The sequence below is a fragment of the Pelobates fuscus genome, chromosome 9 (genome assembly GCF_036172605.1).
Source record: "Pelobates fuscus isolate aPelFus1 chromosome 9, aPelFus1.pri, whole genome shotgun sequence".
In the NCBI taxonomy this organism is placed as follows: Eukaryota; Metazoa; Chordata; class Amphibia; order Anura; family Pelobatidae; genus Pelobates; species Pelobates fuscus.
The window spans coordinates 144,487,019-144,506,963 of record NC_086325.1 but is presented as its reverse complement, the minus strand read 5'-3'; the positions used below and the strand labels follow the sequence as shown (position 1 = coordinate 144,506,963).

The 19,945-nt window shown below is 41.5% G+C and overlaps 1 protein-coding gene across 1 annotated transcript in view; it reads right to left on the bottom strand.

The window, feature by feature from the left end:
• Positions 1–71: 71 nt before the first annotated feature.
• Positions 72–19,945, bottom strand: part of SRPK3 (SRSF protein kinase 3) — a 45,140-nt gene continuing 25,266 nt past the window's right edge. Inside the window, exons 9-16 of the mRNA XM_063432655.1 lie at positions 19,788–19,819; positions 17,345–17,531; positions 16,407–16,685; positions 15,177–15,277; positions 8,111–8,218; positions 7,944–8,013; positions 4,194–4,286; positions 72–2,948 (exon numbers count right to left, since the gene is read on the bottom strand). Of these exons, the coding sequence (XP_063288725.1) occupies positions 2,764–2,948; positions 4,194–4,286; positions 7,944–8,013; positions 8,111–8,218; positions 15,177–15,277; positions 16,407–16,685; positions 17,345–17,531; positions 19,788–19,819 (1,055 nt within the window). The 3' untranslated portion in view covers positions 72–2,763. The remainder of the gene's footprint in view (positions 2,949–4,193; positions 4,287–7,943; positions 8,014–8,110; positions 8,219–15,176; positions 15,278–16,406; positions 16,686–17,344; positions 17,532–19,787; positions 19,820–19,945) is intronic.

Below are 19,945 nucleotides of genomic sequence, written 5' to 3'. Positions count from 1 at the left end.
ATCTCTTTAATCCTTCCCAGAAAGCGGACATTCATTCCTTTTATAAATGAAAACTACACGAATTGCAAATGTTCTTCTTTATATCCGTTTAATGACAATATACGCACATTCCAAACAAGGTAACACAGAGTTCTGTTTCATAGACAGATACCTGCAGCACTCAGACACACACTAACACAATTCGGGCTGCAACTTTCACATACGTCAATAATCAAATTTCCCTCTGATTATGCCTTAGCTTATTTGTCATAATCAACTGAGCGTGTGACGTCCTTGCGTACGGCAGTGATACTGCTTGTGATGACGCCACTTGTTATGACGTTTACATCGATCATCATGCAGATTACTTATTACAGGGGGGAATTCACAAAGTAGATTCTCAGCTGAGGAAGCCCATGATGCTTTGCCAGCCATAGTTTCTACATCAGCTGGGTATCTATACTTTGGCCATCCCTGATATTAACGTATCTGCATAATACTATGAATTGATTTATTTCAATAACTATTGCTGCACAAATACACTGCAACCATCTTGGGAGATAAAGATTCATTTATTTGTATTCACTCAACAGTGAATTGAAAACCAAATTGCAAAATGTAGTCTAAAATCGCTAAACTGTGACTATAGATGACTTAAACAATTTTTTCAAAATTAGCATGTTTTGCCTAAACTTTGCAATTCGGTTTCCATTGTAGTGTTTAGTAAATAAAATTTTCCATCCTGAATGAATATATAGAAAAACGCATTAACTTAAAAATAACAGTCTGCCCTTGGATGAGTAACAGGAAGAAGTTAAAATTATGTTTGTGTTTTAATGAGTGCCTGTGTGAGGATTAGGACAATGGCACATGTTTTAGGACTACACGCAGTTCATTGGGAATAGGTATACAATCCTTTTTTGAGAAGATGGGAACATGGAGGTTGCAGAATGTTGGCTTGCTCCGTGGCTTTTTCTTTTCTCGACCACTAATTGTTCAAATATCACTGACATCCCACAACTGGTTATTGCCATGTGTGTTGATATTTCTTGAGTACTGCTTTGAGAACTGGTGTGTTCTAAAATTCAGTTTGGAGTTAAAACAAGATGGAATTTGAGAAAAGCTTGTATTATACTTCTGAGAAATTTGTGCCAACAGGGGCTTTTTATTTTTGTGTGTACCCATCCATCAAGAGTATTACAGCCTCTATAGGAATACCACAACCGTGTACTTGCTGAACAGTGGGCGGTACTGTTAACATTAATGTACCATAAAAACCAAAGGGGGAGGGAGGCAATCCGTCAAATAGATTTCGGTCGACAATTGACAAATTGTTTTTAGAGAATGCAGATTTCTGATAATTTCCAATAAAATTCAGCAAAATGTAATTTATTACATCTGTGTCGTCATTTCCCCACTCAAAAACCAAACTTTATCTCCTTTTTTATTCCTCCACACAAAGAAGGCAAGAGTGCCATTTTTCATTTGTTTTCTGGTTTTCAACTGAAAATATCTCCAGTTCTGTTCATTCTTGGATGTTCATATGATGAAAAGTATGTTACAGGGATGGTAATGGAAAGGGTTCAGCAGGCAGGAGTACATGGTGACTTGTGAGGAGGGGTGGTAAATGGGGTTTATTCCCTGAACACTGCATTGTATTGAATTGATAACTGAATTGCAAAAATTAGGCAAGAGAGTCAAGCTGTGACTATAGATGTGTTGCAAAGTTTTTTTGCAAACCAGTAATTTATACATAAATGTTTAATTTCACTAAAATTTGTTTTGAAAATAAATCCCAATAAACAAGATTTGCCAAGCAGCCCTAATAAACCTGGGTGCTTTACAATGTTTTAGGTTTTTACATTTTATTGTACCCACTTACTTATAATTCCTGTATCATATTTAACTCCGGTACTGACCCTGTTTGGGGCCAACTGACGGGCAGAGCTTGTTGTGGCATAACAAAGTTTGGAATTCTTCATTTTTTAGAACAGTCACACCACAAACCTCATTTCTCATAACAAGCTACAGCTATATAAAAAAAAAAAGTTGTATTTCTGACTGTTGTTTCTGTGAATCTACCTCTCACATACGTACTTCTGTCATTAATAACATTTCTTCCTGTGTATAGTGCACTTTACAGAGTGTGGCAAGTCACTGCTAAAACACTGCAAAATGACTAATCGTATACGTCTTTGTTGCCAAGCAAGTGACTCCTTACATCAGCAGCAAGAAATAGCTGCTGGATCTCGTTACACATAATACTTTGAGGTGCACAGAGTGCTTCACAGGAAAACAAATTACTTACTGAAACGTACAGCTATTTTGTCCCTCGGTGGATTGTCCTTTTAAAGCCACATCCCGTTTTGGCTTTTGCATTTTACGTTGTATAAAAACATCTGTCACATCCGATTAGCAGTCTTTCAACATAAAAACTGGGTTATATAAAAAAAAACTTCATCTGAACTCCTGTAGATACGTTTTCATCCGGTCGTTCAGCAAGCGTTTTTGCTCCAGTTTAATTAGTGGAAGACTAAATTAAAGCAGCCTTTGTCATATATCTGTACTAGTAATGGTGACTTTCCTTTCTGCTCTGGATGCTCTGCAGCTGATAGATTAACTATTGCAAATATTTAACAATCCAGAATACTTATTATGACCTTTTCCTGTACACCTAAAGCCATGTCCAAGTCTTAACATAGTGGGTGCCCCCTTAGTGGAATATGTTCCTCAATATTCTGTCCGTATGTACTCGGCTGTGGTCAGGGACATTCACAGCTTGGTTTAGGAGTTAAGCCACGGGTGCTGGAGGCACTGTGAGGCTGTGGCTCTCTTTTCTGGAAGGAATTCCAACATGGGAAGCAGAAAGTCTGAAAACTGAGTAGCTTCTTCCAGTGACCACTCGTATTTCTCCACCAGAACTTCGAAGAGTCCCCAGTGCTTTAGGTTCTGTATGTGCCTTAGTTCACCTGAAGAACAGGAAGTGGGTGCAATAAAGACAACTTTACAAGTCAGTATAGGGAAAACAAAAAAAAATAAGAACTTTGTAGGGTGAAGGCAAAAATATTTGAGGATCAAAAAGGAGAAAATAGATAAATTTCGGCCATGAGGCCTTAATCTTGTATACACTGCCGAAATGTATCTTTTTTTTTTTTTTTTTTGGTAGTCCTTTTTGAACCTCAATAAATATTTGTGCCTTAAACCTACGGTGTGACGCCGGTTAACCTTTATCCTTTTATACTGTTTCTGGTGGGCGGCGGTCCCACATCCACAGGGCTCCCAAGTGCACTCTTCTTGAGTTCAGCATTCCCTTGACTTTAAGAACTTTAGAGAACCCAGGAAGACTATATAAGTTTTTTGTTTTGTTTTTTCTTCTCAATAACTGAAGTTATTTTACTTCACCCAGCAGTATCTTACAATTTCTTAAGGAACCAAGACAAACAGGCTTACCAAAGCATTACATTATGTTGTTGGTTTTGCTTAGTATTTTGTAGCATCTGTAGTGAACATCTCTACATCAGTAAATAGATTCTGTATAAGTGCATTTGGGGGATGCAGGATAGATCTGGCATCCAATATACTTGTGCGTGTATATATATATATATATATATATATATATATATATATATATATATATATATATATATATATATATATATAATGGATGTGCTCCTCTACTGGTTTGTTTAAAATTGTTGTCTTTGTGAAGGGAGCTTTACAGCATTTAATAGTAATGGCCATTTCTTGATTGTAAGGAAGAAAGGGTCCAAAACTCAGATAGTTAATGATTCATTGATACAAGAGTATCAAAAGGGACAATAATAGAACACAAAAATATAGTCCACCGATCAACATCATAGTAAAAAAATTCTAAATATTCAATTTTCATTTCAGAATGGATATTAAGGAATTCAGGTAGCGAAATAGTCAAACCAAACAAACTTCTACAAAGAAAATGTGTGGGTTTTTCTTTATATTCTAGTATTCTATAAAACTAGTTATGTCTGTGAAACACTCACGTACCAAAAATAAAATCAACTATTACTGAATAGCATCTAAAAGTGATGTGTGTCCAGACAGTGATCACAGATTGAGGCTATTGATAAGATATTAGGTTGTAGATAAAATTCTGTCAAATGTATAGTTTGCCAATAGCTGATGTGGTACTTCTTTGCATTAGATTACCCAGCATCCTCCAGCCATGACACACTCACCTCTTCTTGTGAAGTACTCTCTGGAGTAACGTCCCGACAGTGCAAAATGTGGAGGGATATCCCCAAGAAGCTCAATGATGTGTGCAATGTGATCTAGGACAGAAGTACTTGAGTCACTCTTTCAGCTCATGGGTATTAATTTGTCCAACAAACTAGATGATCTCCATTGTTTATTAATTAATCCGCATTGTGCGTGGAACTGAAAAATACATCAATACGCTCACAAATCTAGGTTGTTCTACGGCTATATATAAATAGGAAATGTCACTTCTATGGGAATTAGCTGTATAAAATACGGAAAAATCGCATATAGCTTATCTTCACCTTCTTTGAAATTTATATTGAAGATTTAGCAAATGACCTCACCATCCTGTCCACTCTAGGCACAGCCTGGGCACTCAATGCAAATGAAGAGGAGAAATAGAAATATTGTTTAATTTCTCTTCTTCTCTGTATGCTTTTTCTATGCTGATGGACAAAACATATAACAAGATAAAGTGGATTTCTACATATTTTTCACACCTTAACCCCCTTAGTGACCAGAGCGTTTTTCCATTTTCTTACCATTAAAGGACCACTATAGGCACCCAGACCACTTTAGCTCAATGAAGTGGTCTGGGTGCCAGGTCCATCTAGAGTTAACCCTGCAGCTGTAAACATAGCAGCATAACATACATTAGGGTTAATCCAGCCTCTAGTGGCTGTCTCATTGACAGCCGCTTCCGTGCTTCTCCCTGTGATTTTCACAGTGAGAAGACGCTGCCGTCCATAGGAGAGCATTGAGAAATGCTTTCCTATGGACTGATTGAATACGCGCTTATGCGGCGGATGACGGAAGAGGGAGGAGAGTTCCCCAGCGCCGAGGGCTTTGGAGAAAAGTGAGTGTTTAACCCCTCTTGAGCCCGGCGGGAGGGGGACCCTGAGGGTGGGGGGGACCTATTAACACTATAGTGCCAGGAAAACGAGTTTGTTTTCCTGGCACTATAGTGGTCCTTTAAGGACCAGGGCTGTTTTTAAATTTCTGCGGTGTTTGCGTTTAGCTGTAATTTTCCTCTTACTCATTCACTGTACCTACTCATTTACTGGTTTTCCCGCCATTGAATGGTCTTTCTAAAGATACCATTATTTTCATCATATCATATGATTTAATATAAAAACAATTCTAAAATATGATTTAAAAAAAAAAAACCACACCTTTTCTAACTTTGACCCCCAAAATCTCTTGCGCATCTACAACCGCCCAAAAAAACCTGTGCTACCAAAAAAACAATGTTAACATGTTCTTAGCTTTTTTTGTGTGCAGGTTATAGGGCTATAAGTACAAGTAGGACATTGCTGTTTCAAAATATATATTTTTAAAATGTATCAATAGTGACATTGTGGGGGTGGAGCCTGACCTTGACAGGGGTTGGACGCTCTTTCACATTTCTCCATACCAAATCTCCATCTAAAGCTTGTTATTTGGGGGGCAACATTAAGCATCCTGGAGCTAAAAGCTCGACTCCACACCAGAGAACCAGACAGCAACGACCTCTGCCATTTCTACACACTCCTAAGTTGAAGCGGCAGAAACGCAGATCTGGGACCTACCACCCACCTCTGGGCCTCGATTTGGCAACCGTGCTCAGCGACCTGATCCCAGTAGGAGGCCCAATCCTGGGGGCAGCATCCAGCACGTACCAGCCGGCACCCCAGCCCGACATGGGAAGGAAGAACCAGCATCCCCCACCTGAACTGTCAACAGGTTCGAGGGATATCGGGGCCCTACTCCAATGGCAACCTCCGACCAAAATGGCGCCGCCTGACAGCCATGCAGCTGCGGGGGCCCGGCCGGAATCCTCGCAATCCGACCCTACCCGGCAGATGCCGGGACTGGAGCAACCACAAGGAGGGTCAGTCCCTGTCACCAAGCAGAATCAAGAATCTCCTGGCTACAGATGTGGTGATCATTAAAGGGAAACGATCCGTTTTTCCCTCTCCCTCCCACCCACCAATCCCCGGTTACTGAAGGGGTGAAAACCCCTTCAGTCACTTAGCTGGGACAGCGGCGATGTCCCTCGCCACTGTCTCCGCCTCCGCGACGCTCCTCCTTGTGATTGCGTCGGCCGGTGGGCGAGACTGATCTCGCCCACCGGCCGAGGAGACCTAATGCGCATGCGCAGAAATGCTGCGCATGCGCATTACGTCTCCCCATAGGAAAGCATTGAAAAATCATTTCAATGCTTTCCTATGGGGTTTTGAGCGACGTTGGAGGTCCTCACACAGCGTGAGGACGTCCAGCGACGCTCTAGCACAGGTTTCCTGTGCTAGAACCCAGGAAGTGACCTCTAGTGGCTGTCTAGTAGACAGCCACTAGAGGTGGAGTTAACCATGCAATGTAATTATTGCAGTTTATGAAAAACTGCAATAATTACACTTGCAGGGTTAAGGGTAGTGGGAGTTGGCACCCAGACCACTCCAATGAGCAGAAGTGGTCTGGGTGCCTGGAGTGTCCCTTTAAAGTCGACATGCAAGTAATCCCCAACAGAATGCAGACCTCAGAACAGGACATCGTTGGCCTTAAACAGTGACTGTCCACACTACAGGACTCAAGTTTCCCTATCTATTCACTACACAGCACCAGATGACAGATCCCGCCGCAATCACCTCAAGATACGGGGCATACCTGAGGCAGTTACACCAGAAGAACTACCGCACTATGTCTGGCACCTCGTGGCCTCAGTCTTGCAACCAAAGCAAGCAAAGACATTTTCACTGGATGGGACATACCACCCTTCGGGATCTGGCAGGGCTCCCGCGGCTCGGGATGTCATTGTTCGCTGGCTCACGATAAGAGAGCCCTGCTGATGGCCCTGAGAGGCTAGACGCCATATCTATTTGAAGGCTCTCATCGTACATTCTATCAAGACTTAACCCGGTCCACACTGCAGTGGCGACAGTCACTACACCCTGTCACCAGCCAACTGAGAGCAGCTGGGATAGAATACCACTGAATGTCCCCAAGGTACCTCGTAGTAACGCAAGGCGGGACAGCACACAAAATTACCTCTCTGGCCTAAGTACCAGCCCTCCTGCAGTCTTTAGGCCTACCCATGCCTACCACTAACCCAGACGGTCAGCCATGAATGAGACTCAGCTAACACTGTCCCCTGCCCTTCCACCAACGATACCAGGAATTTTTGTTAAACATATCGGGTAAGTAAACAGACTTCTGTCTGTCAAGCAGTGATATTTTACTCATGTGCTCTATCAAATGTGAGTAGTTTTTATCCATTTCATTTTATCACTTTTTACAAACTACACTATTGTGGTTTTATTTTATCTTTTATTGTGGGGATCATAAATTTTAATATTGAGTCTGGCATGTTGCACTATATAGCTCTGATTTCTCCTACATATCTGCAAGAGAAACTGCATCCACAAGAACCTCCGATAGTCTGTACTCCACCATATCCCAAGGCAGGGATTATTACGCCCAAGCGTCTAAGTTGGAGCTGCACCTAAAGTGTGAGTTCATATCATTTTATTTACCCTCACCTTACTGTATTTTTTGCACCTCCCTCTTTGTTTTTATCTACTCTGTGAACATGCCTATTTGCTCCATCTGCAAGGTGGCATTATCAGAGTCAATCAGACTAATGCCAAATTGAGATTCCGCAGTTTGTTAAATGTATATTATTTGTACTACAAATTCCTCAAGTGACAGATTGGAGGAAAATTTTATGTTAAATGTCTTTACTGTTTCTTTACCTTCATCACGTGTATAATCTTCCCCTGAGTGCGGCTCAAACAGGTAATCTCCAGTCACCAGTTCAAAAGCCTGCAGAACAAGGCAACCAGTGAGAATTCACCATTTTGTAACCAGTCATGACATTAACATGACACTGCTGTGTAATCTCCCTCCCCTTGAGTCATACCATACATGCAGTACTCCATATATCTGCAGGTGTTCCATAACCAGCTCCTATTAAAACCTCTAAGGCGCGATATTGTCTTGTCTGAATGTCTTCAGTGAAATGTTTGTGCTGAAAAACGAGAAAGAAATAGAAAGTGAATTATCCAGTGTTACGGATCTGCAAACAAAAACGAGAAAGAAATAGAAAGTGAATTATCCAGTGTTACGGATCTGCAAAAAAAAAAAAAGTCACGACACTAAATTCTGTGGTTACGCCAAAAATTACATAAAGCAGTGACACGTTTTTCTTTTTTAGGAATTTATTAAAAATAGTGATATCTTCACAAAAATGGATTGTAACTTCCCAGGTTAATGCATGTTTAGGGTCCTACATTATTCTTCCTTTTCTTATTGAGCCACAGAATATCCACTCTCTTAAAAGCCATTTACCATGTTTGTCTTTGTTTATTAGGGCTAGGCTTCAATAAACAATATTATTAAAAAGGAACATGCTATAAGTTGGACCTTATTCATAAATTAGTATGAAAGCACATTTGTTTTTAATCCTTTAGCGCCACAGTCCATCAGCATGTATTTGTCACAGTTCTCCCCGTGCCATCCAGACGACTAGGCATGGCTACCCCACAGGTGCCTTACAGGGGAATTAATCTTAGGCCCTTCTGTATCCTAGCCTGCTCTCCGGTCTCTGAGCCACTTCTGAACTTACAGTTCTAGCCCTGTTTACCTGGTCTTGCCTGCGGCACTACGGGGCTAGACTTCTCCTTTTATTACTACTTGTCTCTTTAAGTCCACCTGTGGCATCTTGCAAATTGGCTGCTTGTTATCCAACTATATGACAATGCCTCTCCCTGATGGCAGTGTCAGTTCAATGTATCCTGTTTCTTAAGACTGACTTGGCTTGTGACCGCTGCTTCTAGATCTTCGTTATTGCCTGTTTCCTGGCCATATCCATGGCAGCACAACAATGGGTAGCTCCTCCCCTATCCCTAATTTAGACAGGAACTAATTAAAATTAAGGGTATAAATATCCCCTCCTACCTCCTCCTCCCTCAGTCTTTTTGTTCCTGTCCTATCCCTATAGGACCAACCTAGTCTATTCAGGACTATAATCAGTTTTTCTTTTTGGCTTACCTGAGGGTCTTTACCTTCTATCCCCAAGGGAGTTCAGCCTCTCTTCCTTGGGAAGCTTCAGTATCCGGCCCTGTGCAAAGGTGTCCCCCTGAAGACACCCCCTTAGTGACCGGGGGTAGACTTGCTGTGACCCTAGGGGTAGCAAGAGAAAATTATGCCAATTAATCTTATTCCCTGCAGTGACCAAGAGGTAGCAGGAAGTGGCAAGAAGACTTCATCCTGAAGGATCCTTATCTTTCTCCATATTGACAGCCCACATGTACAATGTATTTTGTATACTTGTATATGTGGGTTTCCCCTCCTGCCTTAGAATATTGTTACTTACTTTTTGGGATTTCGTCCGTTTTCGGCGTCCTGTAGTTTCTTTTGCGCATGTGCGTTCGGCTCGCGCGTGCTCGCTGACCTAGTTACGTGCACGCCGAATTCGCGCATGCGCCCGGTATTGCCATCCATTATAGCGAGCCTGGCTTCCGGGTTTTTGCCGCGCATGCGCACATGTTACTTTACGGGTCTCCCCGTTCGGAGCATGCGCGAATAGGTAATGACGTCACGGGTGATGTCACAGGCCTATTTAAGCGCCAAATTCGATTGTGGTCTTTGCCTGGTTAATTTATTGGGTCTAATAAGGTTTCTTCTGTGCGGTATTGCAAGTTTGATTAGTTCTAACGAATTCCGGTTCTTCTTAAGGTAGGCTTTACATCTTAAAGGTGTATACTCATTTTTTTTTTTTTATTCCTTTTTCGCATTAATGATCAATCCTTTTGCCTAGATAATTTCAAATTATACCAATATGGAGAAAGAGAAAAGAAAATCAATATCTTCGGATTCTGACTCTTCTGGATATAAAAATAGGTCACACTCTAAGAGTTTTAGGTAAGCCATGTCTATTTCATTCCTATGTTGTAGGTGTAACAACTAAAACTAAAAGAGAGCTAATATATGATATTTTCCCTATCATGATAGTTCTACGGGAAAGAAAATGATGAGACCATCCAAGGGAAAGTCTCCAAAAAGGAATCAATGCGAAGCCTGTAATAACAAGCCGTTGGAAGGCAAACGATTATGCGGAGAATGTTTATCGGAAGCAGCCGGAACATCTAATCCTTCATCTGAAATTAAGCAATTCATTAAACAAGCGGTGGCTCAGGGCATTAAAGAAGCGGGTACGAGAACCAAGAGACCCCGGTTACATGACCCTTCTGACTACCAACAAAACCTCTCATCAGACGAATCCATAGATATGGAGTCATATCAGGGTAGTTTCTTATCTTCAGAGGAAGAAGAAACTCAAGCTCCCACTGATTTTCTTGAGCCAGCACAAGTAGATCATCTCATCTACAGAGTCCGCAAATCCTTGAGTTTGAAAGTGACAGCCTCGGAACAGTCGACTTCCAATCGTTATTTCTCAGACTTGAGAAAAAAGAGAGCAACCTTTCCTGTGCATGACACCATTAAAGAATTGATTAAGGACGAATGGTCCAATACTGATAAAAAGCTTTCAGCACAAGGCAGAATCTCTCGTCTCTACCCTTTCGACAAGTCTGACTCATGCAATTGGGATAACGCCCCTAAAGTGGATGCTGCGGTGGTTAGGCTGGCAAAACATACCACATTACCAGTCGATGATGCGGGCTCATTTAGGCACCCAATGGATAAAAAGATGGACTTGCACCTGTCAAAAGCGTATGTAGCAGCGGGTACTGGCTTTCATCCTGCCGTAGCCCTTACGTCAGTATCCAGGGCTTTGAAAATATGGATTGAAAATTTAGAAGAAGATATCAGAGATGGGAGAAGCAGATCTTCTCTGTTGGAAAAGCTGAATGATATTAAACTGGCTGTCGACTTTACCTCGGAATCCTCGGTTGATATGGTGAAGGCATTAGCAAGAAACATGGCTCTCTCAGTCTCAGCCAGAAGAGCTTTGTGGCTTAGATCTTGGTCCGCAGACTCATCATCGAAGTCTAGCCTATGTGCCCTTCCCTTTTTTGGAGAAATGCTGTTTGGTAAAAATCTAGACGATTGTATCAAAAGAGCTGCAGAGGGGAAACGTGCTTTTCTCCCACAAGACCGGAAGACCCGTGGATCCTTTCGAGCCAGAAGGTACTCAGAATACCCCTCCTTTCGAGATACCAGATCATATAAACCTGGTAGGGAATATGGTAGATCTATTCCTTGGAGAGGAGGTCATTTTTCCAGCAGAGGAGGTAGATCCAGGGGTTCTTCTTTCCACAAGAAGCCTTTATGACAAAGACATGGGCCAATCTGGGGGAGTAGGTGCCCGTCTACTACTATTCCAAGAGAGATGGATACATTCAGTTCAAGACAGATGGGTATTGGATATAATACAAAGAGGCTATCTTCTAGAGTTTGCCAGATTACCACCACCTCACTCTTTCCAAAGGACAAATTGGCCAGGAAATGTAGAAAAAAGAACCACTCTAAAGAAATTTATATCGTCCCTTCAGGAGGATGGAATTATTGTTCGAGTCCCACGGGATCAGCAGACGCAGGGGTTTTACTCCCATATCTTTCTCACCAAAAAATCCACAGGAGGTTGGAGGCCAATTCTCGACTTAAGCAGGTTAAACAAGTTCTTGGACATAAGGAGGTTCAAAATGGAATCCCTTCAATCCATTGTGAAAGCTGTTTTCCCAGGTCAGTGGCTCATGTCAATAGACCTGGCAGATGCGTACTTCCATATTCCCATCGCATTCCAGCATCAAAAATTCCTCAGGTTCGCAGTGGAAGGAGGTCACTTTCAATTCCGTGCTCTCCCTTTCGGGCTAAGCACGGCTCCACGTACTTTCACAAAGGTTCTGGTGGTTCTAATCGCAGAACTCAGGAAAAGGGGAATAGCAATATATCATTACCTGGACGATATATTGATTCTTGCAGAAAACAGAGATATTCTGAACGAACACGGCCTTTTTTGTTTACAGTTTCTTCAGCAGCACGGTTGGAAGATCAACATCTCCAAAAGCAATCTGACCCCATCTCAGAGTATGATATACCTAGGAGCTTCATTCAACACGGCAATAGGTTTGATTCAACTGTCCCCAGAAAGAGGTACGAAAATTATGAGAAAAAGCAAAGACATGTCGGCATACAGTGTTTCCTCAGCAGAGAAAGCTATGAGTCTCCTGGGATCAATGTCTTCCACCATAGGTCTAACGAGATGGGCCCAATGGAGGATGAGGCCTTTTCAAAGGAATTTCCTTTATCAATTCAAAGGGGGGAATCTGTCTCAGCCTATAAGCATCCCTCCTCACGTGCAGAGGTCCTTGAAATGGTGGACACAGAAGAAATCTATCTTCAAAGGTTTTCCTCTAGGAAACATCCCATGGACCATCATAACCACAGACGCCAGCCAATGGGGTTGGGGAGCCCATCTTCAGGACAATTATGTCCAAGGAAGATGGTCCTTTTTGACTGTCAACACTCCTTCGAATGTCCTAGAGCTTCTGGCAGTTTTCAAGGCTCTGAAACACTTCCAACATCTGCTACTTCACCATTGGGTCAAAATCAGAACAGACAATGCCACGGTAGTGGCATATATAAACCATCAAGGAGGAACAAGGAGTTGCAGAATGATGAGGATTATGAAACCACTGATGTCCTGGGCACAAGTGAATTTGGAGGGCATCTCTGCAGTACATCTCCCGGGCATACAGAATTCGGTGGCAGATTTCCTCAGCAGGGTGAGACTAGACCCGGGGGAGTGGAGCCTATCTACCGAAGTATTCCATCAGATTGTACGGAAATGGGGTCTTCCACAGATAGATCTGATGGCTACAAGCAGCAACAGAAAGGTCAAGAACTTCTTCTCGAGAGTTCCAGATCCTCAAGCAATCGGAAGAGATGCACTAACATGCAGTTGGGAATTCGACCTAGCCTACGCCTTTCCCCCGAAACCTCTAATTTTTCCGCTACTGAGGAGATTACGTCAAGAGAAGGGATCATTGATTCTGATAGCACCTTTTTGGCCACGCAGACCTTGGTTTCCTCTGCTTCTAAGTCTGTGCACAAAAGACCCATGGAGCCTTCCAGCTGTTCCGTTTCTGCTACAACAGGGCCCAATTCTTCATCCAAACCCAGCATCCCTTCTTCTGATGGCTTGGTACTTGAAAGGGAAGGGTTGAAGAATAAAGGGTTTTCAAGAGCAGTAATCGAGACCCTTTTACAAGCGAGGAAGAAATCCACTTCATCAACTTATTACAGGATCTGGGATGTATTCTCTTCATGGGCCAGTTCAAGGTCTTTGGATATTCTAAATCCTTCAACCAATGATATATTAGAATTCCTACAATCTGGTTTAGAGAAGGGATTGAGTTATAATACCTTGAAGGTCCATGTTTCAGCCCTCTCGGCTTTGACTAATCACAGATGGGCATTGGACTCTGACATAGCGAGATTTATAACTGCAGTCATGAAGATTAAGCCTCCCATTAAGTCTATTACTCCCCCATGGGATCTACCTCTGGTCCTTAAGGCTCTTAAATCTGTTCCTTTTGAACCCTTGGAGTCTATTACCTGTCATCTTCTCACTATCAAAACAGTTCTCTTGGTGGCTCTAGCCTCTGGTAGAAGAGTGTCGGATCTTCAGGCTCTTTCGGCGGAAGAACCTTTTATAATTTTTCATAAAGACAGGGTCGTCCTAAGAACTGTCCCAGAATTCCGTCCCAAGGTTACTTCGGAGTTCCATATGAATGAAGAGATAGTACTTCCAGCCTTGTGCTCTAATGAGACGAATGACGGAGAAGACACCGATTTGTTGAATATCGACTTAGTGAGGTGTCTCAGGATTTATGTTCAGAGGTCCTCAGAATGGCGTATTTCCAAAAGTCTTTTTGTTGTCCCCAACGGCTCTAGGAAGGGTTTGCAAGCTTCAAAAGACTCTATCAGTAGATGGATTGTTTCTGCCATAATCCAGTCATATAACGCGTCTAATACGAAAATTCCTATAGGTTTGAAAGCGCACTCTACGCGTTCTCTCTCCTCTTCCTGGGCAGCTGCTGCTAAAGTGTCTACTGAACTGATTTGTAAGGCTGCCACTTGGTCGTCTTCTAACACTTTTATCAGACATTATTGTTTAGACGTCAGGGCTGGTAAATATGATGCATTTGGCAGATCTGTTCTCTCTGCAGCAAATAATTGATTGACCTCTTATATTGTTCATCACGTGTGAATTTTTGTGATAATACACTTGCATTATATAATATTTTGTCTGAGTTTTTATTTCCCTCCCTTGGTTTTAAGCTTGGGTATTACCCATTGTTGTGCTGCCATGGATATGGCCAGGAAAGAGTAAAATTTACTCATACTTACCGTAATTTTCTTTTCCTGGTCATAGGCCATGGCAGCACATAGATCCCGCCCGGGAATATTGCTGTTAACAAGACTGAGGGAGGAGGAGGTAGGAGGGGATATTTATACCCTTAATTTTAATTAGTTCCTGTCTAAATTAGGGATAGGGGAGGAGCTACCCATTGTTGTGCTGCCATGGCCTATGACCAGGAAAAGAAAATTACGGTAAGTATGAGTAAATTTTACTCTTTGCTGCCTGCCCTGACCTTTGGAACCTTGCCTGACTACGCTCCCAGATTTGCCCTGGTCTGTTTCCTCGTACCCAGTTATTGTTCCTGCCAAGCCCTCGTGCACAGATTCAGAGCCCAGGTAGCTTCTGACCTGGTTACCCTGGGTTGTGTTTATCTGCAAGGGTGAGCAAACATCTCTGCATTTCGAACTCCACCCAAGGTAAGACCATGACAGTATTTACCTACAGTCACCTTCACACTAAATCAATTAACAGACCACATGTAATTCTCCACCGGGTATCTTTGAGTTCCTGCGACCCTTGGACCTCCTAATAATTTAATTTCAGCAGGAAATCTCAAACAATGCTGACTTCGGGTAATAGATCAATCACAAGCACTCACCACCCAGCATGCGTTCCCCAAGTCGGCAAGCTTGACTTCAATTTTGTCCGCGTTTTGTGGATCCAGGGGATTAACTAGGAAATCTGCAGATCTGAAAGAGACTGCAGCAAGAGACAGATGGGAACATGTTTTAAATTAGGGTAAATTGTAATTACAGATGCAGTAATCATAATTCACTTAACTGTATATAATTTAATGTAGTTCATTATTTTGTGACTAACAAAAACTTAACAACATAGTATATTAAACGGACATTCCAAGCACCATAACCACTACAGCACACTGTAATGGTTATGTTGCCTGGGATGCCCTGGTGCAATCCCACGGTAAGATTTTAAAGCATTTTATCACAGTTTAATAACTGACCTGTGTCCTGCTGGTTTTCACCAGCACGAGAAGCTAGATGTCTCTTTGGAACAACTGTTTTCAAGCATTCGGCATATAGCAGATGATTACCCCAAAGCATGGATCTCAACCTCCCCCCCCCCCCCCCCAGATGCCAATGACCAACAGCCAGAATTCTTTGAATGCAATATATTGTCAAGGAATCGTGGGAGTTGTATTTCAGGAACAAGTTTGAGATACCAGCCCACAAGTCTACTCTCTCTGCATGACACTTAGCATCCTAGCACAACATCCACTATAATAAACTGTACAATAAGTGCCGCAAAGTGTTCCTTTAAGGGTGATGGAGATTTTTAAAATAGTACGATATATGATATTTGGTATATGATGTCAAACTATTTCATGGGGTGAATAGATTTATAGTCTATGAATACAGTCATCATAAATTGGGGTAATACAACCCAAATTGCAGAGTTTTATGCAAGCCTTGGGTCAGGTAAAATCACTTCGGACAGCCATGATTTATATATATATCTATAATGGGGTTTTTTTAAGTTAAAAAGAAGAAAAAAAAAATCTGCATGATCATCATCAACAGATGGATATTTTCATATAAGGGATATGTTTAGACATAACAGGAATCAGCATGGAATCTCAGTGAAAATCTCCCAATTAATAATTCATTACAGCAGTCAACTGATCACATGCAAGCAATGCTCCATAAAGCAGCATGTTCCCACAACTGCTTCTAGCATAACCTTTAAAACGTAGCGTTGTCATGGATGACTGGATTTCCTCTGAATTTATAAGGTGTTTAGTCCAAACAGACCTGCTCATATACAAATAATACACATAAACAGAAACAATAGTTCAAGTTACACTTACAGCCTGGAGAAAGAAGGCCTCCTCTTTCTCGACCCGTGGAGTATCCAGATATGGCAGAGCCCGATGTTGCAGAAAAAGCAGAGCTGGAAAAGCCTGAGGTGTGAGTGTCTGGACTGACACCACGAGGACAAACACTGTACCCATTGCAGTTCTCATACATGCTTGATGATTGGGGGCTCTGAGCAAGGCATGTGGTTCCTCCACTTCCAAAAGAAGAGTCTGCACCCTCTTGATCACCAGACATGGAGGGTACAGGTTGAGTTGCAAGCTGAGAGGTGCCTAAAGGAAAGCAGAGAGTCAACATGTCTTTTGAGGATTCACTTTAGCAGATATAATCCTGGCAGTGGGATCTAAATGCCTCTTGTCTGCAGTAATATCAACAATTTAGCATTCCTTGCGTGTGAATCATTATAGCTAGGCTGTTACACTGTGTCTACTCATAATACTCTGAACATTATGTCTGTGGATATCTGGCATAACCAGGTATGGCATCATCAACGGATGATATCAATATCAATGGAACTGCAGTTTAGGCTTGCAAAGTGCTTGCACATTATGGTCATTTCTATAGTATGTTTATAATGACATTAACAAAATTATTTGTAGGAGACAAATTTGGCTCACGCAGAAACTTTTCTACTTTAGGATTTGCTATAAATAGCCCAGATAGCACTTTCACTGAGTGCCTAGACCTATTTTCTACTTTAGCAAATTATTTTAATGTCACAGAATAACTTATTAACCCAGTTAGTCATGGGTTCTTCTCTGGTTTCATATAGTTCTATCATACACGGTGTTATAAAGCAAGAATTAATATGCTTTTGGGTAAGGAGATAAAAGGTTACATTTCTTGTAAACATTCTACATACATAGAATCTAGATGGTACGGTAAGATCCATCCAACTGGCTGCATTAATATGTGTCTCCCAGCTACTCACCTTCAGACTTTCCATTTAAGTCATGGTTTATCTGGTTGTGGTTAAGGTAGGATGCATTAGACTCTTGTTCCAGCCCACCCAGGTCCTCCATGCTGTGAATGTCTCTAAGTCGTTCTTCTAGCAACTTCTGTTGACGTTTCTGCTGACGTTTCATCTTCTTCTTCTTATTCTTAGAAACCTTCCCATTCTGATGGAGGACAACAGGGAGCCAAGAACATTAGGACAGATACAAACACTAGAGTGACCGAAAAATGCACATTTTACTCAACACGAGACAATAATAGCTGATGAAAGGATTACCATATATTTCAAGTGTTCAATTAAGAGACAAAAATCTATTTCCCTTTCCCTTTCTCACAGGTGCTAGAAAATTTAGTGTGTATGAGTGTATCCCAGACTCTTCCACAGCAATAAAACTGGCTGTCGTGTGTATGACTGTACCATAGAGCTCCACAGCACTTCACAGCAATCTAACTGGTGTGTTTAGTGTGTACGACTGTATCGGAAGCTCCCCAGCAATAAAACTGACTGGTATGTTTAGTGTGTACAAATGTATCAGGAGATCCTCAACAATTAAACTAACTGTTATGGTTAGTGTGTATGACTGTATCGGAAGCTCCACAGCAATAAAACTGTGTGGTGTGTTTAGTGTGTACGAATGTATCAGGAGATCCTCAACAATTAAACTAACTGTTATGGTTAGTGTGTACGACTGTATCGAAAGCTCCACAGCAATAAAACTGACTGCTATGTTTAATGTGAATGACTATAATAGGAGCTCAACAGCAATAAAACTGACTGCTATGGTTAGTGTGTACGACTGTATCGAAAGCTCCACAGCAATAAAACTGACTGCTATATTTAGTGTGTACGACTGTAATAAGAGCTCCACAGCAATAAAACTGACTGCTATGTTTAATGTGAATGACTATAATAGGAGCTCAACAGCAATAAAACTGACTGCTATTTTTAGTGTGTACAACTGTATCGAAAGCTCCACAGCAATAAAACTGATATTTTTAGTGTGTACGACCGTAATAAGAGCTCCACAGCAATAAAACTGACTGCTATATTTAGTGTGTACGACTGTAATAAGAGCTCCACAGCAATAAAACTGACTGCTATGTTTAATGTGAATGACTATAATAGGAGCTCAACAGCAATAAAACTGACTGCTATTTTTAGTGTGTACAACTGTATCGAAAGCTCCACAGCAATAAAACTGATATTTTTAGTGTGTACGACCGTAATAAGAGCTCCACAGCAATAAAACTGACTGCTATATTTAGTGTGTACGACTGTAATAAGAGCTCCACAGCAATAAAACTGACTGCTATGTTTAATGTGAATGACTATAATAGGAGCTCAACAGCAATAAAACTGACTGCTATTTTTAGTGTGTACAACTGTATCGAAAGCTCCACAGCAATAAAACTGATATTTTTAGTGTGTACGACCGTAATAAGAGCTCCACAGCAATAAAACTGACTGGTGTGTTTAGTGTGTACGACTATAATAGGAGCTCCACAGCAATAAAACTGGCTATTATGCTGAGTGTGTATAACTGTATTATGGAGCTCCATAGCAATTAAATGATACATATATAACAACACTTACAGTGACATAGATTTTAACTATATGACATGTTTAGAAATTAATCTTTGTAAATAGAGTACCCTCATCTTGTTCTAAACAGTTTCAGAGCGAACTGGCAGTCATCTGTCATATCAGCTAAACCCTGCCCAACCGACCTACCTCTCCCCCCACAAGATCCACAAATAAAAGTGGCCTTTGGTAGCCCCTTGAAATATACGGAAGGTATGGTACAGAAGAACAAACATAAGAGAAACCTCTGCAAAGTAACTATAGAGGGTCACACAAACAACACATGCAGGAAAGTAGAAGACACACTTGCTGTATGTTTTGTCACAGGCTGAGAGAACGTCTAATCAACCAATACAATACTTTGCCACAATGTTATTTGTGTATGTAACATGGATCTGTTCTTCCAAACCGCGATCATACCATATACCAGGGGTAAGCAACCCTCGCAACTCCAGCTGTTCTACACTACATCTCCCACGATGCTTTGCCAATATTACGGCTGCAAAAGCATTATGGGACATGTAGCCCACATTTTGAGTGCTGAAGGTTGTCTACCCCTGCTATATACTGTAGATTAAACCATTTCATTGTGTGTGGCCTCTAAAAAACAAGCCACATGGTCCATTTAATATAACTGTATGTATGTCATATGTTTTATAAAATAAATATAATTTGATCAAATGAAATATATTACTAAAAAAATACAAAGAGATAAGAGCCACAGTTAAACAGGACATTTCATTTTATTTATGAACTTCTTGGTCATCTAAGAAACGTTATCCCAGCCTCGGACAAAACTCACCAAATTCCCAATTGAGGGAAAGCCTGCGGGACTTACCAGATTGTGGTGTGAGGGTGGAGCGGAGCTGACTGATTACACCCAGCGCACAGGACAGGAGAAGAGAAGAGAAAAGGATTTAAGAAAAAGACTCAGATCTCCCACCATTGTCATGCCACCACATGACACAATTCATGCACACTTACAGCTGAGATGAA